The sequence below is a fragment of the Macrotis lagotis genome, chromosome 4 (genome assembly GCF_037893015.1).
Source record: "Macrotis lagotis isolate mMagLag1 chromosome 4, bilby.v1.9.chrom.fasta, whole genome shotgun sequence".
Classification (NCBI taxonomy): Eukaryota; Metazoa; Chordata; class Mammalia; order Peramelemorphia; family Peramelidae; genus Macrotis; species Macrotis lagotis.
Window position 1 is genome coordinate 265027697 of NC_133661.1, and position 27188 is coordinate 265054884.

Here is a 27188-nt window from a genome sequence, read left to right on the forward strand (position 1 = left end):
ATGGGTGTCAAGCTACAGTGAGATAAAAAACAGTGAGGATGGAAAAAGACTTTTGGACCTGACCAGGTCATTTGTTATGTGATAAAGCAGCATACCAGTAGGATGGAGGTGATAGAAGTGTTGTGAGGATTTGAGAGTCTCCTGAGGAAGTAGAGGCAACAGGTTTCCACAGCTTTTTGAAGAAGTATAATATTGAAAAAGAGATCAATGGGATGGTGGTTGGATGGGTTGGAATGGTCAAGGTAAGTCTTCTAAACATGGGGTGATCCTGTTTGTAGGAGATGGGAAGGAGGTAGCTTTGATGGAATACTTGAAGATGGCCTTAGAGGAGTTGACTGCTAGTGGATAGGAGGAAATCCTACCAAAGTGATTTATAGAAGGGTTAACTTCACTGAGGTGTAGGGATAATGCTTTTGTGACCTTAGGGAAATAGGAGAGAAAAGGTACTGGGTGCTGGGAAAGTTTGAGGAGTGAAGGTTGGAAACTGAGGAAGTTCATTTCAGGTAACTTTAGTTTTCTTAATAATGTAGGACTAGTGTATCTTTTTTTTTTTTTTTTTTTGGGTTTTTGCAAGGCAAATGGGGTTAAGTGGCTTGCCCAAGGCCACACAGCTAGGTAATTATTAAGAGTCTGAGACCGGATTTGAACCCAGGTACTCCTGACTCCAAGGCTGGTGCTTTATCCACTACGCCACCTAGCCGCACTAGGACTAGTGTATCTTTTGTAAGAGTGGTGAGGAAAGAGTTTGGAACAGTTGCCATGGAGAAAGAGCAATAAGTATCCATCTGATTTTATGTTTCATGAAATTTGATTTATGGAATAATAAGTTAATTTATTTTTTCTAATAAGAAAACATTTTTGTTTCTTACTAAGCATCACTAGATTCTTATAATATTTAAGAAAACAAATTATCAGTACCATTAGATAACCTTAAAAGTATGACTTGAAAAGCTTTCCGATTAAAACCTAATTTTTGTCTTTAAAATGAGGATACACATAGACTTTTTTGGAATGTATTTCTAAAGACTTTATGTAAAAACAGCTATACCATAGGGTACCATCCTAATGATGTACAGTTTTTACTCTGAATCTTTGAGCATAGCTGTGTAGTAGAAATCATGAAGTAAGTTGTTATGACTGACAATGGAAAGGTCTTTTTAAGGTAATGATAGCAGAATAGAAAATATGACTATTTGAAATTGATTAATCTATATAACCATTTTGTCTTTGGTGTCTTGATCAAAGTAATTACATTTTGATGATGTATTGGGTTTCTAGTGAGGCTTCAATGTAGCATCTTTTGGAATTTCTAAATTTGACTGTTTGCTTAAGAGAATCACAGGCATTAGGTGAAGACTAGGATTCATTGAATAATAAATCTTCTAAAATAGGGCTATTTTTCTTTTCCATTATAGTGTTTTATTGCTACCCTTATATCAGTACTCTAAATATTCACCTGTTTTTCCTAAATAGCAAATTACATTACATTATTACCATTTTATGTAGCTTTCATACAGAATGAAGAAGAATATTCCACAAACTGAAGTAACAGAGGAATTTAAGGAACCAAATGACCGAGTAATGAAGCTTATCACTGCTGACACATTAGAGGTAATTTTATTTTTATTCTCTAAGTGATTATCAGAGAATTTTACTAGGTGTTGCTGATTTCTCTGTTTTACTGAAAATTTTGAAATTTGATGAAGTTTAATGATAGGTCCTCAGTTAAATTAGAAAAGCCCAGATTAATGTAATGGGAGTCAGTATCTCCCAGCATCTAGTTTAAAAATACTTGTGACTCCCCAATAATAGAGATTTTTCAAAGACACTGCCTAGTCTACTATAACTACTGTTAGCTTGTTGGTCATAGGCTGTCTAAACATGCTCTGTTCCATGGGTGGAATTGTCTCAAGAACCTGGTATTTCCTCCCATGTTATGTGGAAAACAGAAGCATATGATTGGTGACTCCAACAGAATTATTAGATTGGGCCTTCTGGAGTTGCTTCCTTAACCTTTGTAACATGCCCAGTCCTCCATACAGAGTGACAGGAACTAAGGGCCTCCATGGTGATTCTGGCATTACTGTTACTTTTTGCTCTTCACCAGTTTATTTTCAAGGCAAAATTGAAAAGAGCTGAAACCTTGATTTGGTTAGATTTTATAAGACTGAATCTTGATTTTACTGTTTTTCCTGACCTAAAAAAAAATTGAGATAGAGAGGATCTAAGAGTTCAGGTAATTTTGGGTTCTGCCTCTGGAAAGTTTAGTTAGAGTCTTTATGAGTTTTTATCAGAGAGCTAAGACTAGATCCCTTCATGTCGCCATCTTGGCTCCACCCTCTCTTGGACACTTTCTAAATCTGCCTTTCTTCCCTGAGGCCTTCATCCTTGATCAGCAACAGTGAAAAAAATACCACATTTCCCCTTAATGTCTTTAATCTTTTGCTAAAGACTTCATAATCCTTAGCTGTTTTCTTAATGTCCTTTTGGCTGATCATTTGTCCTCATATGAATCAACGAAAACATTCTTTTTTACCTTTATTTTGAAAAGATAGCTGTTCGATGTGTTATTTTTAAAAATAGCTTTCTTATATGTTTTCTTATTTTCTAGTGGCAGAATGAGACCTATGGAAAAGAACAAGTTTACAAAGGAAGCTCTAGCTCTGGCTTGGAAATATTTTCTACCTCCTTATACCTTTCAGATCAGGGTTGGTGCTTTGTATCTTATGTATGGATTGTATAATACACAACTCTGTCAACCAAAGCAAAAGGTAATATTTTGTCAAGTTCTCATAGAGTAATCTGAAACAGGAACAGTTTATAAAATATATAAAAAGCAAAATATTTCAGTTAGAAAGGCCCGTGTTTTTAATTGTATGTATATAATGTATATTGAAATTTATATTTAATAAGATTTTTCTTTTCTTGCTTTTAGATTAGAGCATGCCTTAAGGATTGGGATGAAGTTACGAAATTCCAGCAAGATCTGACAAATGCACAACATTTTGATGCTTCTTATATTCTTAGGAAACTTCGACTAGACAAAGCCTTCCATTTTACAGCAATGCCCAAACCTGTATGTTAACTAGTATAATTTAGTTCAAAAACAGTGGTTAACCCTCTGCTATGTGAACAACATTGTCCTAATCAGACCTTTTGGGGTAATAAAAAGTTTAGATAATACATAGTCCTTGTTCTTGTAGGTCTTAAGATGTAGTAGAGAAGCGGAAGGTATAGAAAGGAATAAGCATTTGTAGAGTGCCTTCTATGTGCCTGCTCTGTGCTAAGGACTTTGAAAATATGTCATTTGATCCAACTCTGGGATGTCAGTGCTGTTATTATCTCCATGTTAAAGATGAAGAAAGTGAGACAGATAGGTTTAATGACTTGTCTGAGGTCACAACACATTAATAGGTGTCTGAACTTGGATCTATTTGATTCCAGACCCAACTCCATCTGCTTTGCCACTTAGCTACCTGAACTATTAGGGATTTAAGACAACAATACAGATAACTATGGTTCACAGTATTACATAAATGCGTTAGAATTATCCACTATCATTTATAAGAGAGATTCTTTTTTGAAATCTTTGAGAGAGGTGGTTTGTTTTTTTTCTCCTTTTGATTCTTTTTTAAGCTTATCAATCATCTTGAAGCTTCTTGCAGTTGTTCCTTTTTCATTTTTATTTAAGGATACTTGAAAAGAGTTCCTTTTTTTCTTAAAATTCCTTTTGTAGTTCTTTTACCTCAGTGTTTCTTTATTTTTATCATGATTATTATAATTTGTTCAGTTTCTTTGCTATTTTTGGTTAGTGTCTTTCCATAATGAGGGTTTCTTTTACTTTATTAATTGGTTTTACTTAGTATCTTGTTTTGAATTTATATAGGGGCACTGGACTTAAGAATAATGATTTATTTAGTCATCCTACTGGAATAGTATTGACAGTATTATAAAGCAAATTGTTTTTTGAAGTCTCAGGTCTGAAGTGGAGGTCTGGAGGTGTCTTGGAGGATGTGGCATTTGAAGGATGGATAGAAATAACATAGTTGAAAAGGAGGCGAGAAGACATTCCAGGATAGGATAAATAGCCTGGGCAAAGGCTTAGAGGAATGAGAATGCAGTATTTGTTCAGGGGGCTGGAGAGTTATCAAATTAGGTAAGAGTGTAGAGTTCTAGAAGAGGAATAATAGAAAATAAGTCTATCAGAGGTTGTAAAGAGCTTGGAATGTCAGTTTGATCTTTACAGCAAGACAATAAGATGCTACTGAAGATTTTTGAGTAAGACAGTCATATGCTACTGAAGATCTTTGAGTATAACCTGTCTTGAATTCCTAGATTATCTTCACAGAAGTTTGAAGTATGAATTGGAAGGGGAAGAGATTGGATGGGAAAAGCTATGAAAAACTTTGGTAATACTGAAGATTAATAGTAAGGAAATCTGTACTAGAGTGATTATAGGAAGAGCAGAGAAAGGGGCACAATGTTGAGAGATGTTTCAAAGATGAGAGATGAACTTTATAGGACTTAGTAATTAATTAGATAATAATGAGAAAGAAATAAGAAGGATAAAAGAATAAACTCAGTTTGCAGGCAAGCAAGACTTATATTTGTGTTTGGGACTTTTTTCCTGGCAAGTGGAAATGATGCATTCAGAAGGAAGAGTAGATTTGTAGGGAAGATAATGAACTCTGTTTTAGACTTGAGTTTGAGTTGCTGGTGGCATCTTTGTTTCTTAAATCTATGAACCTTTAAAAAAAATTTATTTAGTAATTATTTCAACTTAACTGGTTTCTTTTCTAATCTGATGTACTTAGTCTTATGCCCTTTAAAGCATTATTATAAAGGATATTCCCATTTCATCAGACCACCAAATGGATTTATGACACAAAAGAGACATAGAACCTCTGATAAAGATGGTGGAGCTATTATTACATCTTGAGCTTAGAAGGAAGGTCAGGATTAGAAAAATTTGGGGGAAATCATCTGTCTTGAAGGGGTAATTGGAGCTGTGGGAATGAATGATTGCCCACAGGCCAAGAAAAAGACCTTGGGGGAATTCCTACATTAAAGGATTGGGAAGAGCAAGGGAGATAGTGATTAGGGAGAAAGAAAAAAATAGCAGTAGAAATGGTATCTCTGATGGGTGTCAAGCTACAGTGAGATAAAAAACAGTGAGGATGGAAAAAGACTTTTGGACCTGACCAGGTCATTTGTTATGTGATAAAGCAGCATACCAGTAGGATGGAGGTGATAGAAGTGTTGTGAGGATTTGAGAGTCTCCTGAGGAAGTAGAGGCAACAGGTTTCCACAGCTTTTTGAAGAAGTATAATATTGAAAAAGAGATCAATGGGATGGTGGTTGGATGGGTTGGAATGGTCAAGGTAAGTCTTCTAAACATGGGGTGATCCTGTTTGTAGGAGATGGGAAGGAGGTAGCTTTGATGGAATACTTGAAGATGGCCTTAGAGGAGTTGACTGCTAGTGGATAGGAGGAAATCCTACCAAAGTGATTTATAGAAGGGTTAACTTCACTGAGGTGTAGGGATAATGCTTTTGTGACCTTAGGGAAATAGGAGAGAAAAGGTACTGGGTGCTGGGAAAGTTTGAGGAGTGAAGGTTGGAAACTGAGGAAGTTCATTTCAGGTAACTTTAGTTTTCTTAATAATGTAGGACTAGTGTATCTTTTTTTTTTTTTTTTTTTGGGTTTTTGCAAGGCAAATGGGGTTAAGTGGCTTGCCCAAGGCCACACAGCTAGGTAATTATTAAGAGTCTGAGACCGGATTTGAACCCAGGTACTCCTGACTCCAAGGCTGGTGCTTTATCCACTACGCCACCTAGCCGCACTAGGACTAGTGTATCTTTTGTAAGAGTGGTGAGGAAAGAGTTTGGAACAGTTGCCATGGAGAAAGAGCAATAAGTATCCATCTGATTTTATGTTTCATGAAATTTGATTTATGGAATAATAAGTTAATTTATTTTTTCTAATAAGAAAACATTTTTGTTTCTTACTAAGCATCACTAGATTCTTATAATATTTAAGAAAACAAATTATCAGTACCATTAGATAACCTTAAAAGTATGACTTGAAAAGCTTTCCGATTAAAACCTAATTTTTGTCTTTAAAATGAGGATACACATAGACTTTTTTGGAATGTATTTCTAAAGACTTTATGTAAAAACAGCTATACCATAGGGTACCATCCTAATGATGTACAGTTTTTACTCTGAATCTTTGAGCATAGCTGTGTAGTAGAAATCATGAAGTAAGTTGTTATGACTGACAATGGAAAGGTCTTTTTAAGGTAATGATAGCAGAATAGAAAATATGACTATTTGAAATTGATTAATCTATATAACCATTTTGTCTTTGGTGTCTTGATCAAAGTAATTACATTTTGATGATGTATTGGGTTTCTAGTGAGGCTTCAATGTAGCATCTTTTGGAATTTCTAAATTTGACTGTTTGCTTAAGAGAATCACAGGCATTAGGTGAAGACTAGGATTCATTGAATAATAAATCTTCTAAAATAGGGCTATTTTTCTTTTCCATTATAGTGTTTTATTGCTACCCTTATATCAGTACTCTAAATATTCACCTGTTTTTCCTAAATAGCAAATTACATTACATTATTACCATTTTATGTAGCTTTCATACAGAATGAAGAAGAATATTCCACAAACTGAAGTAACAGAGGAATTTAAGGAACCAAATGACCGAGTAATGAAGCTTATCACTGCTGACACATTAGAGGTAATTTTATTTTTATTCTCTAAGTGATTATCAGAGAATTTTACTAGGTGTTGCTGATTTCTCTGTTTTACTGAAAATTTTGAAATTTGATGAAGTTTAATGATAGGTCCTCAGTTAAATTAGAAAAGCCCAGATTAATGTAATGGGAGTCAGTATCTCCCAGCATCTAGTTTAAAAATACTTGTGACTCCCCAATAATAGAGATTTTTCAAAGACACTGCCTAGTCTACTATAACTACTGTTAGCTTGTTGGTCATAGGCTGTCTAAACATGCTCTGTTCCATGGGTGGAATTGTCTCAAGAACCTGGTATTTCCTCCCATGTTATGTGGAAAACAGAAGCATATGATTGGTGACTCCAACAGAATTATTAGATTGGGCCTTCTGGAGTTGCTTCCTTAACCTTTGTAACATGCCCAGTCCTCCATACAGAGTGACAGGAACTAAGGGCCTCCATGGTGATTCTGGCATTACTGTTACTTTTTGCTCTTCACCAGTTTATTTTCAAGGCAAAATTGAAAAGAGCTCAGAAACCTTGATTTGGTTAGATTTTATAAGACTGAATCTTGATTTTACTGTTTTTCGTTAATTACGCTTTTTGATATGACCTAAAAAAAAATTGAGATAGAGAGGATCTAAGAGTTCAGGTAATAAACAAGGATAGGATTGATTCCCATTTTATTAGGATACATGAAAGATGAATACAGCCTATACTAGATGAAGATTGTTAATAATAGAGTAGGATTCAAGATAAAAAAATGTGGAATGTTCTATTGGTATTTTTATCAGTTTCAAAACCCCATTTTTACATTTTATTTTTTCTATCTTGACTTCTCCAAAGTCTCTGATCTATCCAGAGATTTAAGGGATAGAATTTTACTCCTTGAAGTTTTTAGTATTTTGTAGAAAAAAGAAATATCATTCCCATATTTTAAAAGTATTTTGGCATTTATTTTTTGTTTTCAGGAAATTATGAATATCCATGATCATTACCAGGAAATGAAGCAAATAATTTCAGCTGATAAATCCCAGCCTGACAAAGCCCTCAGCTTGATAAAAGATGAGTTTTTAGTTAATATTAAGAACCTGGTTTTAGAACATAAACAATGGCACGAAGACAAAAAGGTATGTGGTTGCCTCTTTAATAGCTCAATAAAAGCATGTAGGAAGGTAGTAACTAAAGCAATTTTTCATAAATATTAAATACCAGTAACATGGATAATATTATATCCACTCATTACTGTGATTGAATATGACTTCTTATGACTTCTACAGTTTTTTTTGTTCATGTTTACAAAAAAAATCTTTTTAAATTTCCTTTAGTTATTTACACAACTGGGGGCAGCTAGGTGGTGAAGTGGATAGAGCACCAGCTCCGGAGTCAGGAGGAACTGGGTTCAAATCCGACCTCAGACACTTAATAATTACCTAGCTGTGTGGCTTTGGACAAGCCACTTAACCCCATTGCCTTGCAAAAAAACAAAACAAGGGGTGGCTAGGTGGCGCAGTGGATAAAGTACCGGCCCTGGAGTCAGGAGTACCTCAGTTCAAATCTGGTCTCAGACACTTAATAATTACCTAGCCATGTGGCCTTGGGCAAGCCACTTAACCCCATTTGCCTTGCAAAAACCTAAAAAAACCCAACCAAACAAAAAAACCCAAAATAAGTTATTAACACAGTTTTATATATTAACTCAGCTTCCCTTTACCCTTCTCCCTTGTAATCAACTATGAAGGCTTATTGATTCTTCCTTTGCAGCATCTCTGAAATACTCTACTTTCTAACCTACATCACTCCTGTCCTAGATTACTATAATATCCTTCTAATAGACTCCATGTGTCCAGACTGTTTACTTTTCATTCCGTCTTCCACACAGTCCTGAAATACTAATACTAATACTAGTCTTGGGGTTCCCCTCATTATCAGACACACTTTTAAACTGTTAGTGGGTTGCCCATTTGCTTTAGGATAAAATGCAAACCTCAGCCTAGCCTCACACCTGACTTTCCAGTCCTATTCTGACTTATACTAATCATCTTAATGGACTCTTTGCCCCCCAAATAAATTGCATTGTTTATTGTTCTGTAATTTGACACTCTCATCTCCTGTGCCTATACATTTTTACTGCCTTCTGTGCCTAGAATACACTGCCTCTGGAAGTCATTGAATTATCTTAAAAACATAGTTCAGGTATTCCTTTCTCCATTTTCATGAAGTCTTCACTGAATCTTTTCTCTCCCCCTTCCATTTGTTTTCTTTTAAATTATCTTGTATTATATATTTTGGTTTTTTGTTTCCTGAGCCCCACTTCTAAGTAGAATGCAAATTTCTCAAAGGGAAGGACTATTAAGTTTTTAACTTGCATCCCCCAGCACCTAGCAAAATACATTGAATAGAATAGATGCTTAATGAATGTTGTTGAAGTAAACCCCAGAATAATAAATGATATTTTCTAGCAGTAAATTATTTGCCAAGATTTTCCCAAAACCTTGTGTTGGTTGGCATTATACCATTCTGAAATTTCTAGAAATTATATTTTTGAGATTCTTAGTGCGCATTTCCTATTTACTATATAGTCTAATACAAGAATTACTGAAGTTTAAGCATTGAATTATTGAAGCAACTACTTCCAATGTCAACTACAAATTTTTTACGTTTTAATAAATATCTTAATTTCTTTGGGGTTTTTTTTTGCAAGACAATGGGGTTAAGTGACTTACCCAAGGTCACACAACTAGATGATTATCTGAGGTTGGATTTGAACTCAGGTCCTCCTGACTCCAGGGCCAGTGCTCTCTCCACCTAGCAGCCTAATAAATATCTGTACACACTTCCTCTTCTCTGGTAATGCTTGCTTTGAAAAGGAGGATTTTCTAAAAAATTAAAAATAAAGCTTAATTTTACATGTAACATGTACTTTGAATATTAAATATTAGATATTTGTGTTGAAAAGTAAATGACTTTTCTTTGTTCCAGTGGTCTCACATTTTCATTTAGTCCATTTCTCCTTTTTAATCTTGATGAAGAACATCAGGTTTTGGAATTAAGCAGTATCAATTCCCTGAGGTTCACTTCCTCTTGTTTTATCTGAAGTGGTGGCATATTTTTTATTTATTAACTTTCTTAGATATTTTAGTTTTGGGATTCAGGTATAGAAAGATAAACTAATTAGAGATGGTGAAGAAGGCTAATAATAGAAAGGAGGGTGCCATCCAGGATCATAGAATTTAGAGCTAGAAGATCCTTGAGGTCATCTTCCTCTAAATCCATATTTTTACAGTTGAAAGAATTGCTCCAGTAGGAGACTTGCCCAGGATTGCATAATTCAGGAGCATCAGAGTTGGATTGGAGCTCAGGAGATTACTCCAAAACAGTGAAATAGTTTGTAAAAGTCAAATTAACAACTTTGACTCTCTCCCTCAATTTCTCTAAGTTAATAAGGATTTTAAAATGTTTTGTTTTTTAATACTGTTCTGCCAAATCAGATTAGATAATCAGTGAGGCATGGGGAACAAGGTATTTTTACTGAAAATTTATGAAAATGAACTAATTTTATGAAACTTGAGGAAATCAAAAGGACAAAGTGTATTATAATCCAATTTCTGTTGTAGGACTTAGCTGAGTTGCTTTCAAATTATAGTTCTTGTTGCTTTAAGTTAGAAATCATTCAATGTGATAACTTAGTGGTTTAACTGTGAATTTATTTCAGATTGTGATAATTTTTAAAGTACTTTTGTTCATTAGAAATAATTTTTTTGTTCTAAACTTAATCATCTTTATTCTGAGTTACTTTGAATTATGAACTGTTATTCTTTGTTGTCCCAGAAACTATTCGTAAAAGTTAAAAATGAAGATGACCAACAAAGAGAAAAAGAAGAAAGTTCACAGGAATTGGAGGTAAGGAAAACATTCTTTAAAATTTCTTTTTTATGAACAACATAGATTAACTTTAAAGTCATTGTAGTATTCTATGTTAAGGAAAATTATCTTCAGTTAATATTGAAATACTAACCTTAGAAGTCCTAAATCATGGTTTCCAGCTGTTTTGTGATAAGGCATCTGGCTTCTTTGCTCTTTTCCTGATAATGCTCTGTAATTTAATGTAGGGAGTGGGAAAACTAACAGTTCATTGGAATAGGGAAGGGAGAAGGTTGATAGAGCAGCACCCATGGATATTTCTTTTTTTTTTCCTCTCACAGTTTGTTTTTTTTTTAATCTAGGAAATATGACATCATCTTGTGTTGAAGTCATCTGTCAGTTACCAAGAATTTATTAAGTACTTCTTATGTATCAAGCTAGGAAGCTAATGGGCAAAAGCAGTTCCTGTTCTCAGCTCACAGCATTAACTCTGACCATATCAAAGAAACAGAGTAGAGAGTTCATCAGGGAGGAGAAAGCACTGATAAGTGGGTGTACTGGGAGAAGCCTCCTACAGAAAGTGGAATTTGAATTGGGTCTTGAAAAAATCTAGAAATGAAGAAGTAGAGAGGAGGGGAGATAGTGTTCTAGGCCTAGGGGGAACAGCCTAAAAGACAGAAGATAGAGTGTTGTGCTTGAGAAACTGTAAATAGGCTAATGTAGCTTGGTCTTAGAGTGTACAAAGCAAATTATAAAAAAATTAGAAAGGTTAGTTGAATCTCATTATGAAGACTTTAAATTTTATTCTGTAGATAATAGGGAGCCACTGAAGTTTGATGTGGTCAGACCTGTAAATTAGAAAAATCACCTAGGGAACTGAGTAGAGGATTAGGGGAGAAAATTAAGGCAGGGAGACTAATTAGAAAGGTAATTGGAGTCTACACAAGGATGGTTACAGTGTTAGTGTAGAGGAGGCTTAGTCAAGAAATATTAAGATATAAAAGAAATGACAAAATGTGGATATGGAGGGTAAGTGAGAGTGAGGAACAGGGTGTCATGATGATTAGGAGGATAGTGGTATACTGCACTCATGGAGGAAAGAAGGGGAGTGTTCTGGAGGTCTGATGAAAATAACCCAGAATTTTGATTGGATTGTAAATAGAGATTAAGGAATCTTAAAGGAGTAGAGGTTATTGAATAATGATAGAAAACCCTAGTAGTGGAGAATAAAAAGTATTTTGACTCCCACACAGTACAACCAGGGCTGGAAAATATGTCTAAGGGAAACTGTCATTAGGGAGGGGGTCCAGTCTCAGTAAATTAGGTCAGATCAACAAATATCAACAAGTATGCACAGGCACTGTACTAAGCCCTGGAAACATAAATAATAGCAGAAGAAAAGACAGTGTATTCTCAAGGTACCTAATGTTCTATGGGGAAAACAGTACATAAAGGGGTAATGAGCTGGGAGCTCACATGGAGTGGTGACAAAAAGGCCTTATTCTAAGCAGTATAAAGTGAAAACTCATCTATCCAGGGTCCAGGGTTCTAGTGGGACATGGATGAGGTTGATGGATGGAGTCATCCTGCTGACCTTTTGTCCTACCTAGAAATGCTGTTGAACTTAAGTGAGATGAGGGTGGTACCCCGATTGTGGTTGTGAGAAAGTGGTTTGAGTGACTTATATAGGCACTCTAACCCAACAAAATGCTGTGTTTTTATGTTTTTAAGGTAACTTTTAAAATAAGTCACTTGTGAATAATGATAGTAATTTGTACAAATTAAGGATATTGCTCTTAAAAGTTTTGGTGGAATTTTTTAACTCCATTAATTGATCAGAAATGCCATTTCTGATACTAGTTGCATATGATAATTATTTCTTCTGGTGGTGTTACTTTTTATTTTTAATTTCGTTCCAATCCTTGTTTGTTGTTTTTTTTTTTTTGCAGGGTTCTGAAAGAGCAGGAACATTAGCTAAAATAAAATCCAAGGCTTATTCAATTGTCACTCAGGTAAATTAATTTGGTTTTTGGTTTTTTTAGGATTATTTTGGTGATATTTTTATTTTTTTATTAAGAGATATTAAACATTTTAGCTACAGACTTAACTACTATCTTTTTGGTTTTGAATAAAGGTGTATATTGCTAGACTTTGTCATTTTTATTTAATTATATTCTTTGAAATCTTGTTTTCTTTAAAATTCCAACTTCAGTTACTGTATGCAGTGTATTGGTATCAAAGGATGAGAAATTTATGTATGTAAACCACGTAAATGTAGTTGTTCTTTCATAAGAACATAACATGTTCTTTCAACTTCAAAACAATTACCAGTTGATCTAAGATTGATAGCATAATAACACTCTGTAGTAGTAGTGAAAGGCAGGTGGCCAGGCCCTCTTGTAGTCTGCTCTTTTACAAATGCTGGCCTAATTAACTCTTTAGGTAAAAAATTTTTCCCTTTAAGTTGGTTCATAGGCTGAATGGTGGTTTCCTGGCTAGTAGATCATTTAAAATTCTATAAATGCAGAATTATAAACTATCTTAGATTCCTCTTTAGGTCATAAGAAGTAATTGCAAGTACCATAGAAATATACTTTCTTTGATAAAAAAGATTTTTTTCAACTTCAGCTCATGTTCTCAGTCTTTGATCATATTAGAATTTTTATTGTGGTATCACAACCCAGTTTTGAGAATCTCATGAAATTCATTATATTGGAATATGAACTTTAGAGCTTGAAAGAGAGGCCTGTTTATTACTAGTTAGGTATTTTTTATTTTCATAATGAAATACTGTGGCCAACATTTCACCAATCATTTTAAAATAGTCATAGATCATAAATTTAGTTCTAGGCTGGACCTTGGATTTTTCTAGCCTAACCCTTTTACTTTAGAGATGATGAAATTGAGATCCAGAGGCCTGAGCAGATCTGGAACTTGACTGACCTCATGGTCTGTTACTCTACCATCCTGTCTCCCAAATATAAAAACTTTATTTTAGTATATATAGATATAGATATAGATATAGATATAGATATAGATACACACACACACACACACACACACACACACGTATAAAATCTTTTGTTGCCTTGTGGTAATTACTATTCATTACATTAAGAGTAAGTGCTATGGAGGCAGCTAGGTGCCATAGTGGATAGAGCACCAGCCCTGGAATCAGGAGTACCAGAGTTCAAATTCGGCCTCAGACACTTAATAATTACCTAGCTGTGTGGCCTTGGGCAAGCCACTTAACCCCATTGCCTTGCAAAAAAAAAAAGATTAAGTGCTGTGGAATCAAGACATTTCAATGAAATAATCTTCTGAATCATCAAAGAATGATTAAATTTTATTTGGATATAGTTTTAGTATTGTGTGTTATTGCAAGCTAATTTTTTAATAATTTGTCATACAGAGAAAATAAGCTGTATTAAAATTCTAGAGATGAAACAATTGGAGACAGAACTAAGTTCAGATCCCCTTACTGAGATTCATTATTTGTAACACTTTAGGCAAATTAATTATCATTTGTGGTTTTGTTTCTTCATAGATATGCTGGGGTGGGGTAGATGGTCTTCAAGGACCCTTCTAGTTTTAAATCTGTGACTTTACATTGACTGCCATGTATTCTTAATTGTATCACCTCATTTTCTAACCAGACTAGGTAGAGTTTATTAATTATTTATTCTGGTTAAGCCTTGTTTGTGGGTATGAACAACTAGAAGAAATAATTCTTCCTCTTAAGATATTGAGGTTACACTTATAATGTATTTTGTTGTTTTGACATTTATGATGAATGATGACTGTCATGCACATGGTTTAGGCAAACTTAAAGCATTTTAGGAATTCAGATGAAAGAAAGAATTTGGTGGATTGGAGTAATCAGGGCAAGCTTTGTGGAGGAGTTGAGTAGGATTTGGTTTGGTGGAGGGGGAGGATATTCTAAATGATAGTAATTGCATGAGTAAAGGGCATTAAAATATAGCATTTATGGGAGAGAATAGGAAATTAGCCTTTCCAGAGCAGAGGATTCCTTGTAACTTAGTAACTTTAATTCTTCAGGCATCAAAGTCAAGAAGACATCGTCAAGTTAAGCTTGAACTACTTGAATCAGAATTTGTTAAAAAGTTAGTCAAGACACCTTCTAATAAAAGAAACAAAGGAAAACAGGAATCAGAAGAGGAGAAGTCATCTCAAATTAAAGGTAATTTGATCAGTATTTATAGAAATGAGATAGTGATTTATATCTTTCGTTATGGACCAGACTCTCTCAGTATATTTGGGAACCTGGTAAGCTTTAACATGAGGAAATTCATTTTTAGAGTCATGAAATTTTAGAATTGAATGACATCTTGAAGGTAACCTAGTCTATTTTGCAGACGAAGAAATAAGATCAAGAAAGTTAAGTCCTTAGCTCACATCTACATAGTTATGAATGACAGAACTAGGACAAGAAATGTACAATTTATTTAGCCTTTGTGTTTCCTTGGCTGCTGCCATGCAAGTTCCAGAACAAAAACTATATAGACTCATTGCAAGCTAGAACTCTCTTACCTACTTTTCTGTTCAGCATGATACTTTTAATGTTTTGGGTGCTGGACTCCTGAGGATTTTTTTTTCTTTTTTTAATTTTTTTTTAGGATTATTTATTTTTAGGCAGTGGGGTTAAGTGGCTTGCCCAAGGCCTCAGCTAGGTAATTAAGTGTCTGAGGCTGGATTTGAACTCAAGTACTCCTGACTCCAGGGCCAGTGCTCTATCCACTGTGCCACCTAGCTGCCTGCTCCCTGAGGATTGTTTTAAATAAGCAAACTCTGAAGGAGCAGTCCCTGAAAACAAAGGCAAAGCATTAAAACATATGTCCAAACTACATGCTTTGAGTTTCATTTGTTTTTGTATGAGTGATAAACATATACTCAAGTATAATAATGATTACTGTTGTAAATTTTATAGCATATGAAACAGTGTTCTTCTGGAACTTTTTTGAATGTTTGTGTGTCTACCTTAAATGACCATAGGCTGCTATTCTTTTTGAGTTGGTATTTGTTTTTTTTCCAGTTTTTTTGTCTTTTGCTGGTCACTCATTTCATTATTATAATATTAACTATTTCTGCCTTATTATAAGAGTAGTGTTTTTGCATATAGTGCCATTAAGATGGCTAGAGAACTTGAAATCATGGTGGCAGAATCACCTGAAGAGAAAAGACAGTACATAACAGCATCTTCTGATATTTGAAGGACTGTTAGGTGGAGGAGGAGATGAGTAAAATTGTTTTGCTTCACCTCAGAAAATAGAAATGGAATAATTCTGGAAATTGCAGAGAGACACATTGCTAACTCAATATAAAAGAAAAATCTTCCCTTAAAAATAGATAAAGATCTCTAAAAGTGAAATTGCTGACTCATGAGGTAGGTTGTGAGTTTTCCTTCACTAGAAAGTCTTCAGGTAGAGGTTAAATGGTAATTTTTTTTATAGAGGAATGATAAAGATGATTCTTCCTCAGTTATAGAAGAATTTAGAAGTGGTTCCTTTCAAATTTCAAATTCAAATTGCCAAGTGCTCTAAACCTGACACCTAAGCCCATGAGAATTATGTTTAAGTTATTCCAGGAGGACCTGAGGAACTTTCCTAGTCAGTAGAGAAAATTAGCATTAATGCCTGTATTTTGAGACTTGACTTTCTGCTTATGTCCTTGATACTTGGTGGTGTTTGATTTAGCTGAGTTGTTATTGTATTTTAGAGAGTCTTTTCTTTTTTAAAGAAATAATTGCATCTATTGTTAACAAAATGTAATTAAATAAAACTTTGTCTCTTAGATAGTTTTTAAATGCTTATTTCATAGTTGTAAAAAGAAAGTGTTGAAATGTCTACTTGTTGGTCAACATAATTTAGTCAAATTTTGTTAGAAATGAGTCATGGGGGCGGCTAGGTGGCGTAGTGGATAGAGTACCGGCCTTGGAGTCAGGAGTACCTGGGTTCAAATCTGGTCTCAGACACTTAATAATTACCTAGCTGTGTGACCATGGGCAAGCCACTTAACCCCATTTGCCTTGCAAAAAAAAAAAAACCCACCGAAATGAGTCACGGTTAGTAGTCATACATGCTGTGTAAAACATAATATTTTTTTCTCTTTCCAATTTTTCTTTTTTATATATTTTTTATTCAAGTGTATTACATTATTGCAATTTAGTTCAAAATCTTGAATAATTAATAATCAGAACTCTGCAAAAACTTTTGCCTGCATTATTTGGTATAAAAATTTTAGTGGGAAATATAGCAGAGAGTTATGTTGTATAACTTTGACAATAATGATTAAGAAGGGTTTTTGTGTTAAACATGTAAGAATATGAGGTCATTATGATTTAAGTAAATTTATATAATTAGGTCCTTTCATAGATTTTTAGAAATGTTTGAATACTCTTTCTTGATGTTGCCTAGTTTAATTTAAAAATTTTTATTTTGTTATTGTTATCTTAAATGCAGTTTTCTTTATCAAATCAATTCTTTCCCTTAATGTAAGAATGAAAGAAAATATATTGATCCTAGAAGACTCCTGAAACATTGTACAAAGAGGATATATGTATACTTGAAAATATATGTATTTGATTTAGAAAAGTTATTGTTACTATAATTACATTTTTATTCTAAACATTTAGTTTTACTAGGTTGACATTGTGTGTTATATCACAGTATCATAGATCTAAAGTTGGCAGAACTCTTAGAGATCATTAAACACAACACCTTCATTTTACAGTAAAAAAACAGACTCAGAATTGTGAAAGGACTTTTCCAATACCCCAGATAGGCAGTAGGTAAAAGAGCTAGACTGGGAGTTCAGAGTCTCTAATTTTGTATCCAGAACTCTCCACCATACATGGTTTTTGGAAAAGTATTTTTTCTTCCCCCAGCTCTAACATTCTTTCTCTAACTTAGATACTTGAAATTTGGTAGAATGGAATCTGTGATTGTACTACTACAATTCTTGAAAGGGTATCTTATTTAAAAGAAAAAGGATAGTTGGAAGGAAACTAGGGAACATGGAATGGGAACAAAATAATACTATATTAAGAATATATATAGGGGAAATGAGGAATCAGAAGGAGGTCAAGATCATTGGAGACAAAAAAATACTGGCATCAGAGTATACTATATACTATCTGGATAGAGAGCTCACTTCGAGGATATAGATTATAGCACGATATGGAAGTATTCTGTAGTATTGATGGGAAACTTCATTTATATGAACTAAATTCAACTGAGTCCAGCTCATTGACAATCAAAAGTTAAAATTTTCTTTAAAAGGACCAAATTATTTGCCAGGGCCAAAGTGATGAGAAACCATCTTGTGTGATCCTATGAATGAGCACACCACCTTAGCATTTTTGAAAGTTAAGAAAAGGGAATATGGGAACTTGGGAAGAGTATATTTTTTAAAATATAAATAGGATCCTCATGGCCCAAGATTCTCTAGGGAAAGGTAACTTCCGGGGAAGGGGTGCTCTAAATGAAATTATGAAGACAAACAATTCCATTGAAAAGTCAAGGGAGCCAGTTGTCTAAAGAAATTATTTGAATTCTTTGGGAATTTATAAACCAGGAGTGTACAGCCTTTTAGCACTTCTGCCTGCATTGCCCAACAAGAACCTCCAAGGGCCTCACACAGAATTCAATAGCATTCATGAATACATTGCAACCCACACACCAGCTGAGCAGGACCAGCCTCCTAAATGGACATACCTGGTAGACCAAAAACTGGAGAGAGAGCATTACTCCAAGAGATTAAATTTCTTTTCTAAATGCTTTTTTTTTTAAGGTTTTTGCAAGACAAATGGGGTTAAGTAGCTTGCCCAAGGCCACACAGCTAGGCAATTATTAAGTGTCTGAGACCGCATTTGAACCCAGGTATTCCTGACTCCAGGGCTGGTGCCTTATCCACTGCACCACCTAGACGCCCCTCTAAATGCTTTCTTCTGACTCTCTATTACCTCTAGATTATAAACCCTTTACCAGTAAAATGTATTGTGAAATGGCAGATGTGCTGCTCTCTATACTTTGTCTTCCATTTTCCATCTTGGTATGTTAGTACAAGTTATACCCAAACTGAAAGTGTGTTCTTTTCTAATGACTGCTTTTTACAAAAATAGTCCTTAGTTTTCTTCAGAGCTTGCTTGACTTCTCTAGTTGTTAGAATCTCTTCTGTCTCAAATCATCTTCTATTTGTCCATCTGTTTAATATTGTATCTTGCTTTGTACTCCTTGAAGTCAGAGACTTTTTTATGTTTTTCTTTGTACCCTTAGCTAGCACCCAGCATAATGCGTAACGCAGAGTGTAAGAGCTTTATAAATGTTAGATTAAATGAGTGAATGTAGAACTCCCTTTTTTATTTTTCTTCTAATTTTCTACAAAGAATGACTTGTGGACTAGACATTACAAGAAAGCATCAAACATCTGCTTTGTTCAGGGCACTGAGTTAGGCATTTCAGATAAAATATGAAACAGTTGCTACTTGCAGGGAGCTTGTGTAACCAGAGGAAAGACTATAAAGTTATATGTAGAATAAATATGAACAAAACCATAGTGTCAGTTTTGGAGGGAAGGAGGCTATGATTTGAAAAAACAGGAAAGGTTTCATGTGGAATGTGGAGCCTGAACTGCTTTGTCAAGTATTGGAATCTATGAGGGAAAGGTGAGCAGGGAGTCATTCTAAGATTGTGCAGACCAGTGCCTAGAGAGACCCTTGGAATGTTCCATCTGGGCACGACTATTTTGGATTGCACACTGAGAGAGCTAGAACTACAAAGCTAAATTGAGGAATCACTTGGACTTGATTGTTTAGGAGAGGGAGGTTGTTACGTTTGTGCTTATGGAAAATCATTTGGCAAGAGTATGTAGAGGAGAGATTGGAGTAGGAAGAATGAATTGGGAGGATGTAGGGGAGTGGTGATGAGGGCCTGTACTAAGGACGTAGCTGAGGGGAGGAGGAGTCAGATTTAGTTCTTCTGTAGGAAAATATGGCAAGACTCAGCAACTGATTGAATATATAATGAGGAGTAGAGGAGAAGCCTTAAGCTACAACCTGAGAAATGGAAGTCTAGTACTATCTTTGATAGAAAATGGGGTTATAATTTTTTTTTTAGGTTTTTTAGGGGGTTTTTTTGTTTTTTTTTTTCCAAGGCAGATGGGGTTAAGTGGCTTGCCCAAGGCCCCACAGCTAGGCAATTATTAAATGTCTGAGACCAGATCCAAACCCAGGTACTCCTGACTCCAGGGCCAGTGCTTTATCCACTACACCACCTAGCTGCCCCTTTTTTGTTTTTTTTTTAATTTATTTTTATTAAAGATATTATTTGAGTTTTACAATTTTCCCCCCAACCTTGCCCCCCCCCACGGAAAGCACTCTGTTGTCAGTCTTTACTTTGTTTCCATGTTGTACCTTGATCCAAATTGGGTGTGATGAGAGAGAAATCATATCCTTAAAGAGGAGAAGAGAAGTCTTAAGAGGTAAAAAGATCAGACAATAAGGTATCTGGTTTTTTTTTTCTAAATTAAAGGGAATATTCCTTGAACTTTGTTCAAACTCCACAGCTCCTTATCTGGATACAGATGGCACTCTCCTTTGCAGATAGCCCAATATTGTTCCAGATTGTTGCACTGATGGAATGAGCAAGTCCTTCAAGGTTGAACATCACCCCCAAGTTGCTGTTAGGATGTACAGTGTTTTTCTGGTTCTGCTCATCTCACTCAGCATCAGTTCATGCAAATCCCTCCTGAAATCCCATCCCTCCTGGTTTCTAATAGAACAATAGTGTTCCATGACATACATATACCACAGTTTGCTAAGCCATTCCCCAAATGAAGGGCATTTACTTGATTTCCAATTCTTTGCCCCCACAAACAGGGCTGCTATAAAGATTTTTGTACAAGTAATGTTTTTACCCTTTTTCATAATCTCTTCAGGGTATAAACCCAGTACTGGTATTGCTGGGTCAAAGGGTATGCACATTTTTGTTGCCCTTTGGGCATAATTCCAAATAGCTCTCCAGAAGGGTTGGATGAGTTCACAGCTCCACCAGCAGTGTAATAGTGTCCCAGATTTCCCACATCCCTTCCAACAATGATCATTATCCTTCCTGGGTCATATTGGCCAATCTGAGAGGTGTGAGGTGGTACCTCAGAGAAGCTTTAATTTGCATTTCTCTAATAATTAATGATTTAGAGCATTTTTTCATATGGCTATGGATTACTTTGATCTCCTCATCTGTAAATTGCCTTTGCATATCCTTTGACCATTTGTCAATTGGGGAATGGCTTTTTGTTTTAAAAATATGACTCAGTTCTCTGTATATCTTAGAAATGAGTCCTTTGTCAGAATCATTAGTTGTAAAGATCGTTTCCCAATTTACTACATTTCTTTTGATCTTGGTTACATTGGTTTTATCTGTGCAAAAGCTTTTTAATTTAATGTAATTGAAATCATCTAATTGTTTTTTGGTGATGTTCTCCAACTCTTCATTAGTCATAAACTGTTCCCCTTTCCATAGATCTGACAGGTAGACTAGTCCTTGATCTTCTAATTGCTTATAGTATTGTTTTTTTATGTCTATGTCCTGTAACCATTTGGATCTTATCTTGGTAAAGGGTGTGAGGTGTTGGTCTAATCTAAGTTTCTTCCATACTAATTTCCAACCCAGCAGTTTTTATCAAAGAGGGAGTTTTTATCCCAATAGCCGGACTCTTTGGGTTTATCAAATAGCAGATTCCTATAATCATCTCCTGCTTTTACACCTAGTCTATTCCACTGGTCCACCACTCTATTTCTTAGCCAATACCAAGAAATTTTGATGACTGATGCTTTTTAATATAATTTTAGATCAGGTAGGGCTAAGCCACCTTCTTGTGCACTTTTTTTTCATTAAGCTTCTGGTAATTCTTGACTTTTTATTTCTACATATGAATTTACTTAAAATTTTTTCTAACTCATTAAAGTAATTTTTTGGAATTTTGATTGGTAGGGCACTAAACAGATAGTGTAGTTTTGGTAGAATTGTCATTTTTATTATATTAGCTCTACCTATCCATGAGCAGTTGATATTTGCCCAGTTATTTAAATCTGATTTAATTTGTGTGAGAAGTGTTTTATAATTGTTTTCAAAAAGATTCTGAGTCTGTCTTAGCAAATAGACTCCCAAATATTTTATGTTGTCTGAGGTTACTTTGAATGGGATTTCTCTTTCTAGCTCTTCCTGCTGTTTCTTGCTAGACATATATAGAAAAGTTGAGGATTTATGAGGGTTTATTTTATAACCTGCAACTTTGCTAAAATTGCTAATTGTTTCCAGTAGTTTTTTGTTTTTTAATTTTATATTTATTTATTCTCTTTTTGGACGAATAATTTTTTTTATGCATTAATAAAATATTCTTGTTTAAGAGTAAACAGAATACCCCCTCCCCCACAAAATATAGACTCGCTTGAGTGATAAAGTAAAGGGGAGAGAAAAAATTAAAATAAAAAAAATAATAATAATTGTAGGTATGGCCAGGTGACGCAATGGACAGAGCCCCAGCCCTGGAGCCAGGAGCACCCGAGCCCATATCCAGCCCCATATACCCCCCAAAATCACCCAGCCGTGTGTCATGCAAGCCACCCCAACCCCAATGCCCTGCAAAAACCAAAAAAAGAAAAAAAAAGACCCAAAATAAAATGAAATAGTAATAATAGTAGGGGTGGCTGGGTGGTGCACAGAGCATTGACCCTTGAGCCAGGAGTACCCGGGTCCAATTCCAGCCTCAGACACCCAAAGATCACCCTGGTATGCAGCTCCAGGCAGGCCACCTAGCCCCATTTGCCCTGCACCCCCCCTCCCAAATAATAATAATAATAATAATAATAATAATAATATGCTTCGGTCTTTGTTCCAACACCAACAACTCTGTCATGGGTAGATCACATTTTTTATGGTAAGTCCATCACAAAAGTTACTTTTATATTTTTCCACCGTTGTCATTGCTCATCGCAACTCCCTCCTTTCTTATTTCTCCACTACCATGTACTCTATTTTCTCTCTCCTTTCACTCTGACTCTGCTGTAGGGTAGCTGAGTGGCACAGCAGACAGATCCCTGGTCCTGGGGCCAAGAGGCCCTGAGCCCCCCTACCACCCCTTAGGCCCAGAATCCACCTGGCCTTGTGGTTCTGGACAGGCCATCCAATCCCAGCCCCTTGCTAGAAGTAAAAAAGGTAAATTTGTTATATCTGACCACTCTCCCTCCATGGTCCATCCTCTCCTCCATCACTCACATCTCCCCCTTCCCCTGTCCCCCCCTTTTCTTCTTACTCCAGATGTCTATACCCCATTGAGTATATATGCTGTTTCCTCTCCTAGGCACCTCTGATGAGAGCAAAGATTCCCTCATTCCTTCTTGCCTTCCCCCCTTCCATATCATTGCAATAGCTCATTGTAATAAAGAAAAATCTGATTATATGAGATATCTTGGCCTATTTCCCCCCTCCTTTTTTTTTCTCCCATCACATTTCCCCTTTTTTCTATTGACTCCATTTTTACACCACATTTTATCTTCAAATTCAGCTTTCTCCTGTGCTTCAACTATAAAAGCTCCCTCTACCTGCTCTGTTAACTGAGAAGGTTCATATGAGTATTATCAGTGTCATTTTTCTATGCAGGAATACATGCAGTTCATCCATCAAGTCCCTCATATTTTCCCCCTCTCCTTCAATCTCCATGCTTCACCTGAGTCCTGTATCTGAAGATCAAACCTTCTGTTCAGCTCTGGCCATTCCAACAGGAACATTTGAAATTCCCCTGGTTCATTGAAAGTCCATCTTTTTCTCTGGAAGAGGACATTCAGCCTTGCTGGGTAGTTGATTCTAGGTTGCATTCTAAGCTCTTTTGCCTTCCGGTATATTGTATTCCAAGCCCTATGAGCTTTTAATGTAGTTGTTGCTAAGTCCTGTGAGATCCTGATTGCAGCTCCACGATATTTTAACTGTATCCTTCTGGCTGCTTGTAATATTTTCTCTTTGACTTGGGAGTTCTGGAACTTGGCTTTGATATTCCTAGGGGTTGGTTTTTTGGGATCTCTTTCTCGGGGAGATCGGTGGATTATCTGCATTTCTATTTTGCCCTCTGCTTCTAGAATATCAGGACAATTTTCCTGTAGTAATTCTTTGAAAATGATGTCAAGGCTCTTTTCCTGATCATGACTTTCAGGTATTCCAGTAATTTTTAAATTAGTTTCTTAAGTCTGTTTTATATCAGTTGTTTTTTCAATGAGATGTTTCACATTTTCTTCTAATTTTTCATTTTTTTGGTTTTGAAGTAATGAATCCTGGTTTCTTGTAAATTCATCAATCTCCCTGAGTTCATTCTTTGTTTGTAGGATTTGTTCTCCTCAGAGAGTTTTCTTATCTCTTTTTCCATCTGGCCAATTTTGCTTTTTAAAGCATTCTTCTCAATAACTTTTTGAACTGTTTTATCTGTTTGACCTAAGCTGTTTTTTAGCATGCTATTTTCTTCAGCAATTTTTTGGATTTCCTTGACTAGGCTGCTCACTTCATTTACATGTTTTTCCTGCATCTCTCTCCTTTCTTTTCCCAATTTTTCTTCTAACTCCCTCATTTGATTTTCAGAGTCTTTTTTGAGCTCTGTCATAGCCTGAGCCCAATTTCTGTTTTTCTTGGGAGTCTTTAGATGCAGGAGCTTGTGCTTCCTCATCTTCAGACTGAGTATTTTGATCCTTCTTGGGCTCATATGCAAAATATTTCTCAATTGTGTTCCTCTTTTTTTCTCTGCTTGCTCATTTTCCCAGCCTGAGCCTGGTTTTGGGGGGCTTCCTGAGCTTTTGGGACACTCCCACAAGGGTCTCAGTGTGTGAGGCTCTGTCCTCCCTCCTGGTCTGTGAATGACCATAAGCGCCCCCCTCTGCCACGAGGCTGTGGAGGGGGGGGGCTGCTGTTTTATGGGGGGGCCTAGACTGTGGATCTGAACGTGGTCAGAGCCCCAGAGTCCTGTTCCAGGGACAGAGGACAGAGCTCTGCTGTCTCTCTCTCTACTCCCCTCCCTAGGTTCAGTGGGCTCATGCCCTGGGGGCTCTTGCTTACCCCTGCTTCTGTTTCCTGGATCTGGGCTGCTGAAAGACCAGGCTGCTCACTTCACATGCTCTGGTAGATGTCCCCCGTTGTTCCCCCACTTTGTGCCCAGTGCTCCCCAGGGTGTAGTTAAGGAAACTCCCCTGCTGCTGTGAGCCACGGCTCCCAGTGCCCTAGGGCTATCTCCAGGAGGCTGAAGTTCTTTTGCTCTCGCTGGCACCCCTCCAGTCCCAGGGAGCAGAGCCTTTCTGCTCTTTTCCAGGTTACCTTGAGTAGGAGAACTGCCTCACTGGGTCCCTCTGTGGGTTCTGTCTCTCAAAAGTTTAGAGTCCTTAGTTTCCAAGTTTTATGAGAGTGCCTAAGAGATGTTGCTCTCTTGTCACCATCTTGGCTCCGCCCCCTCCTCCAGTAGTTTTTTGGATGATTTCTTGGGATTCTCTAGGTAGACCATCATGTCATCTGCAAAGAGTGAGAGTTTTGTCTCTTCCTTCCCAATTCTAATTCCTTCAATTTCTTTTTCTTCTCTAATTGCTGATGCTAACATTTCTAATACAATATTGAAGAGTAGTGGTGATAATGGGCACCCTTGTTTCACCCCCGATCTTATTGGGAATGCCTCTATCCTCTCCCCATTGAATATAATACTTGTTGATGGTTTCAGATAGATAATGCTAATTATTTTAAGGAACAGTCCATTTATTCCTACACTCTCCAGTGTTTTTAATAGGAATGGATGCTGTATTTTGTCAAAAGCTTTTTCAGCATCTATTGATACGATCATATAATTTCTGATAGGTTTGTTGTTGATATAATTGAGTATACTAACAGTTTTCCTAATATTGAACCAACCCTGCATTCCTGGAATAAATCCTACTTGATCATAATGTATTATCCTAGTGATGACTTGTAATCGTTTTGCTAAGATTTTATTTAGGATTTTTGCATCTATATTCATCAGGGAGATAGGTCTATAATTTTCTTTCTCTATTTTAACTCTTCCTGGTTTAGGTAACAGTACCATATTGGTTTCATAGAAAGAGTTAGGCAGAGTTCCATCTTTCCCTATTTTTCCAAAGAGTTTATATAGGATTGGAACCAATTGTTCCTTAAATGTTTGGTAGAATTCACTGGTGAATCCATCAGGCCCTGGAGATTTTTTTTTTAGGGAGTTCAGTAATGGCTTGTTGAATTTCTTTTTCTGAGATGGAGTTGTTTAGGTATTTAATCTCTTCTTCATTTAACCTGGGCAACTTATATTTTTGTAAATATTCATCCATTTCACTTAGATTATCAAATTTATTGGCATAGAGTTGTGCAAAATGATTTCAAATTATTTAATTTCCTCATTGGTGGGGAGTTCACCTTTTTCATTTATGATACTAGCAATTTGGTTTTCTTCTTTTTTTTAATCAAATTGACCAGAGGTTTATCAATTTTATTGGTTTTTTCATAATACCAACTTTTGGTTTTTTTAAATTAATTCAATAGTTTTTTTGCTTTCAATTTTATTAATTTCTCCTTTAATTTTTAGAATTTCTTTGGTATTGGGGATTTTTGATTTGTTCTTTCTCTAATTTGTTTAGTTAATTGATTTCCTCTTTCTCCTCTTTATTCATGTAAGCATTTAGAGCTATAATATATCCCCTGAGAGTCACTTTGAATGAATCCCATAGGTTTTGGTATGTTGTTTCATTATTATCATTATCTAGGATAAAATGGTTAATTCTTTCTATAATTTGTTTTTTGGTCCACTCATTTTTTAAAATGAGGTTATTCAGTTTCCAATTTGTTCTGGGTCTATATCTCTTTGGCCCAGTATTGCATATGACTTTTATTGCATTGTGATCTGAGAAAGATGTATTCACTATTTCTGCCTTTCTGCAGTTGATCATTAGGTTTTTATGTCCTAGTACATGGTCAATTTTTGTATAAGTTCCATGTACTGCAGAGAAAAAGGTATATTCCTTTCTATTGAAAATGGGGTTATAATTTTGGATATGGGTAAACTTGAGTTATGGCCAGGTCATTGAATTTGAAATGTTTAGTAGGTAAGTGGTGATGGTGTAGAATAGACTCTTCGGGTGCATCCATAGGTAAAGGATTATGACATAGTTGATGGATGAACTAGAAGAGGACTTGAAGATATGGTCATACAAAAAGAATAGTCACACAGATTGGAAACACTGGAAAGAGTAATGTCATGAAAATCCATGCATATGCAGGAGGAGATGAGGCAGGCAATTCAAAGAAGGATGGAAACTGAGAAAAAATTATCAGATTGGCAATTCAGTTGAATGATGATGTTGGAATCTAGATTTGAAAATGGTTGAGTGAAAAGAAAAGTGGAGGTAGTGAGTATAAATAAATATTTTAAGGATTCTGTCTTTGGAAAGGAGGAGAGGTATACTCCAGTGAAAGTTTTTTAAGTATGTAAAGATTTCTGCATGTTGAAAGGCAGCAGAAGGAATAAGTAGATTG

The 27188-nt window shown here is 35.7% G+C and overlaps 1 protein-coding gene across 2 annotated transcripts in view; it reads left to right on the top strand.

Moving 5' to 3' along the window:
• Positions 1-2570: 2570 nt before the first annotated feature.
• The window catches only part of LOC141522484 (snRNA-activating protein complex subunit 1-like), a 37057-nt gene continuing 12439 nt past the window's right edge, over positions 2571-27188 (top strand). Inside the window, exons 1-7 of one of the 2 annotated variants that reach the window (XM_074235958.1) lie at positions 2571-2771; positions 2936-3076; positions 6646-6750; positions 7716-7874; positions 10576-10647; positions 12558-12620; positions 14668-14809. In XM_074235958.1, the coding sequence (XP_074092059.1) occupies positions 2619-2771; positions 2936-3076; positions 6646-6750; positions 7716-7874; positions 10576-10647; positions 12558-12620; positions 14668-14809 (835 nt within the window). In that variant the 5' untranslated portion in view covers positions 2571-2618. The remainder of the gene's footprint in view (positions 2772-2935; positions 3077-6645; positions 6751-7715; positions 7875-10575; positions 10648-12557; positions 12621-14667; positions 14810-27188) is intronic. The other variant, XM_074235957.1, reaches the window with a different exon arrangement.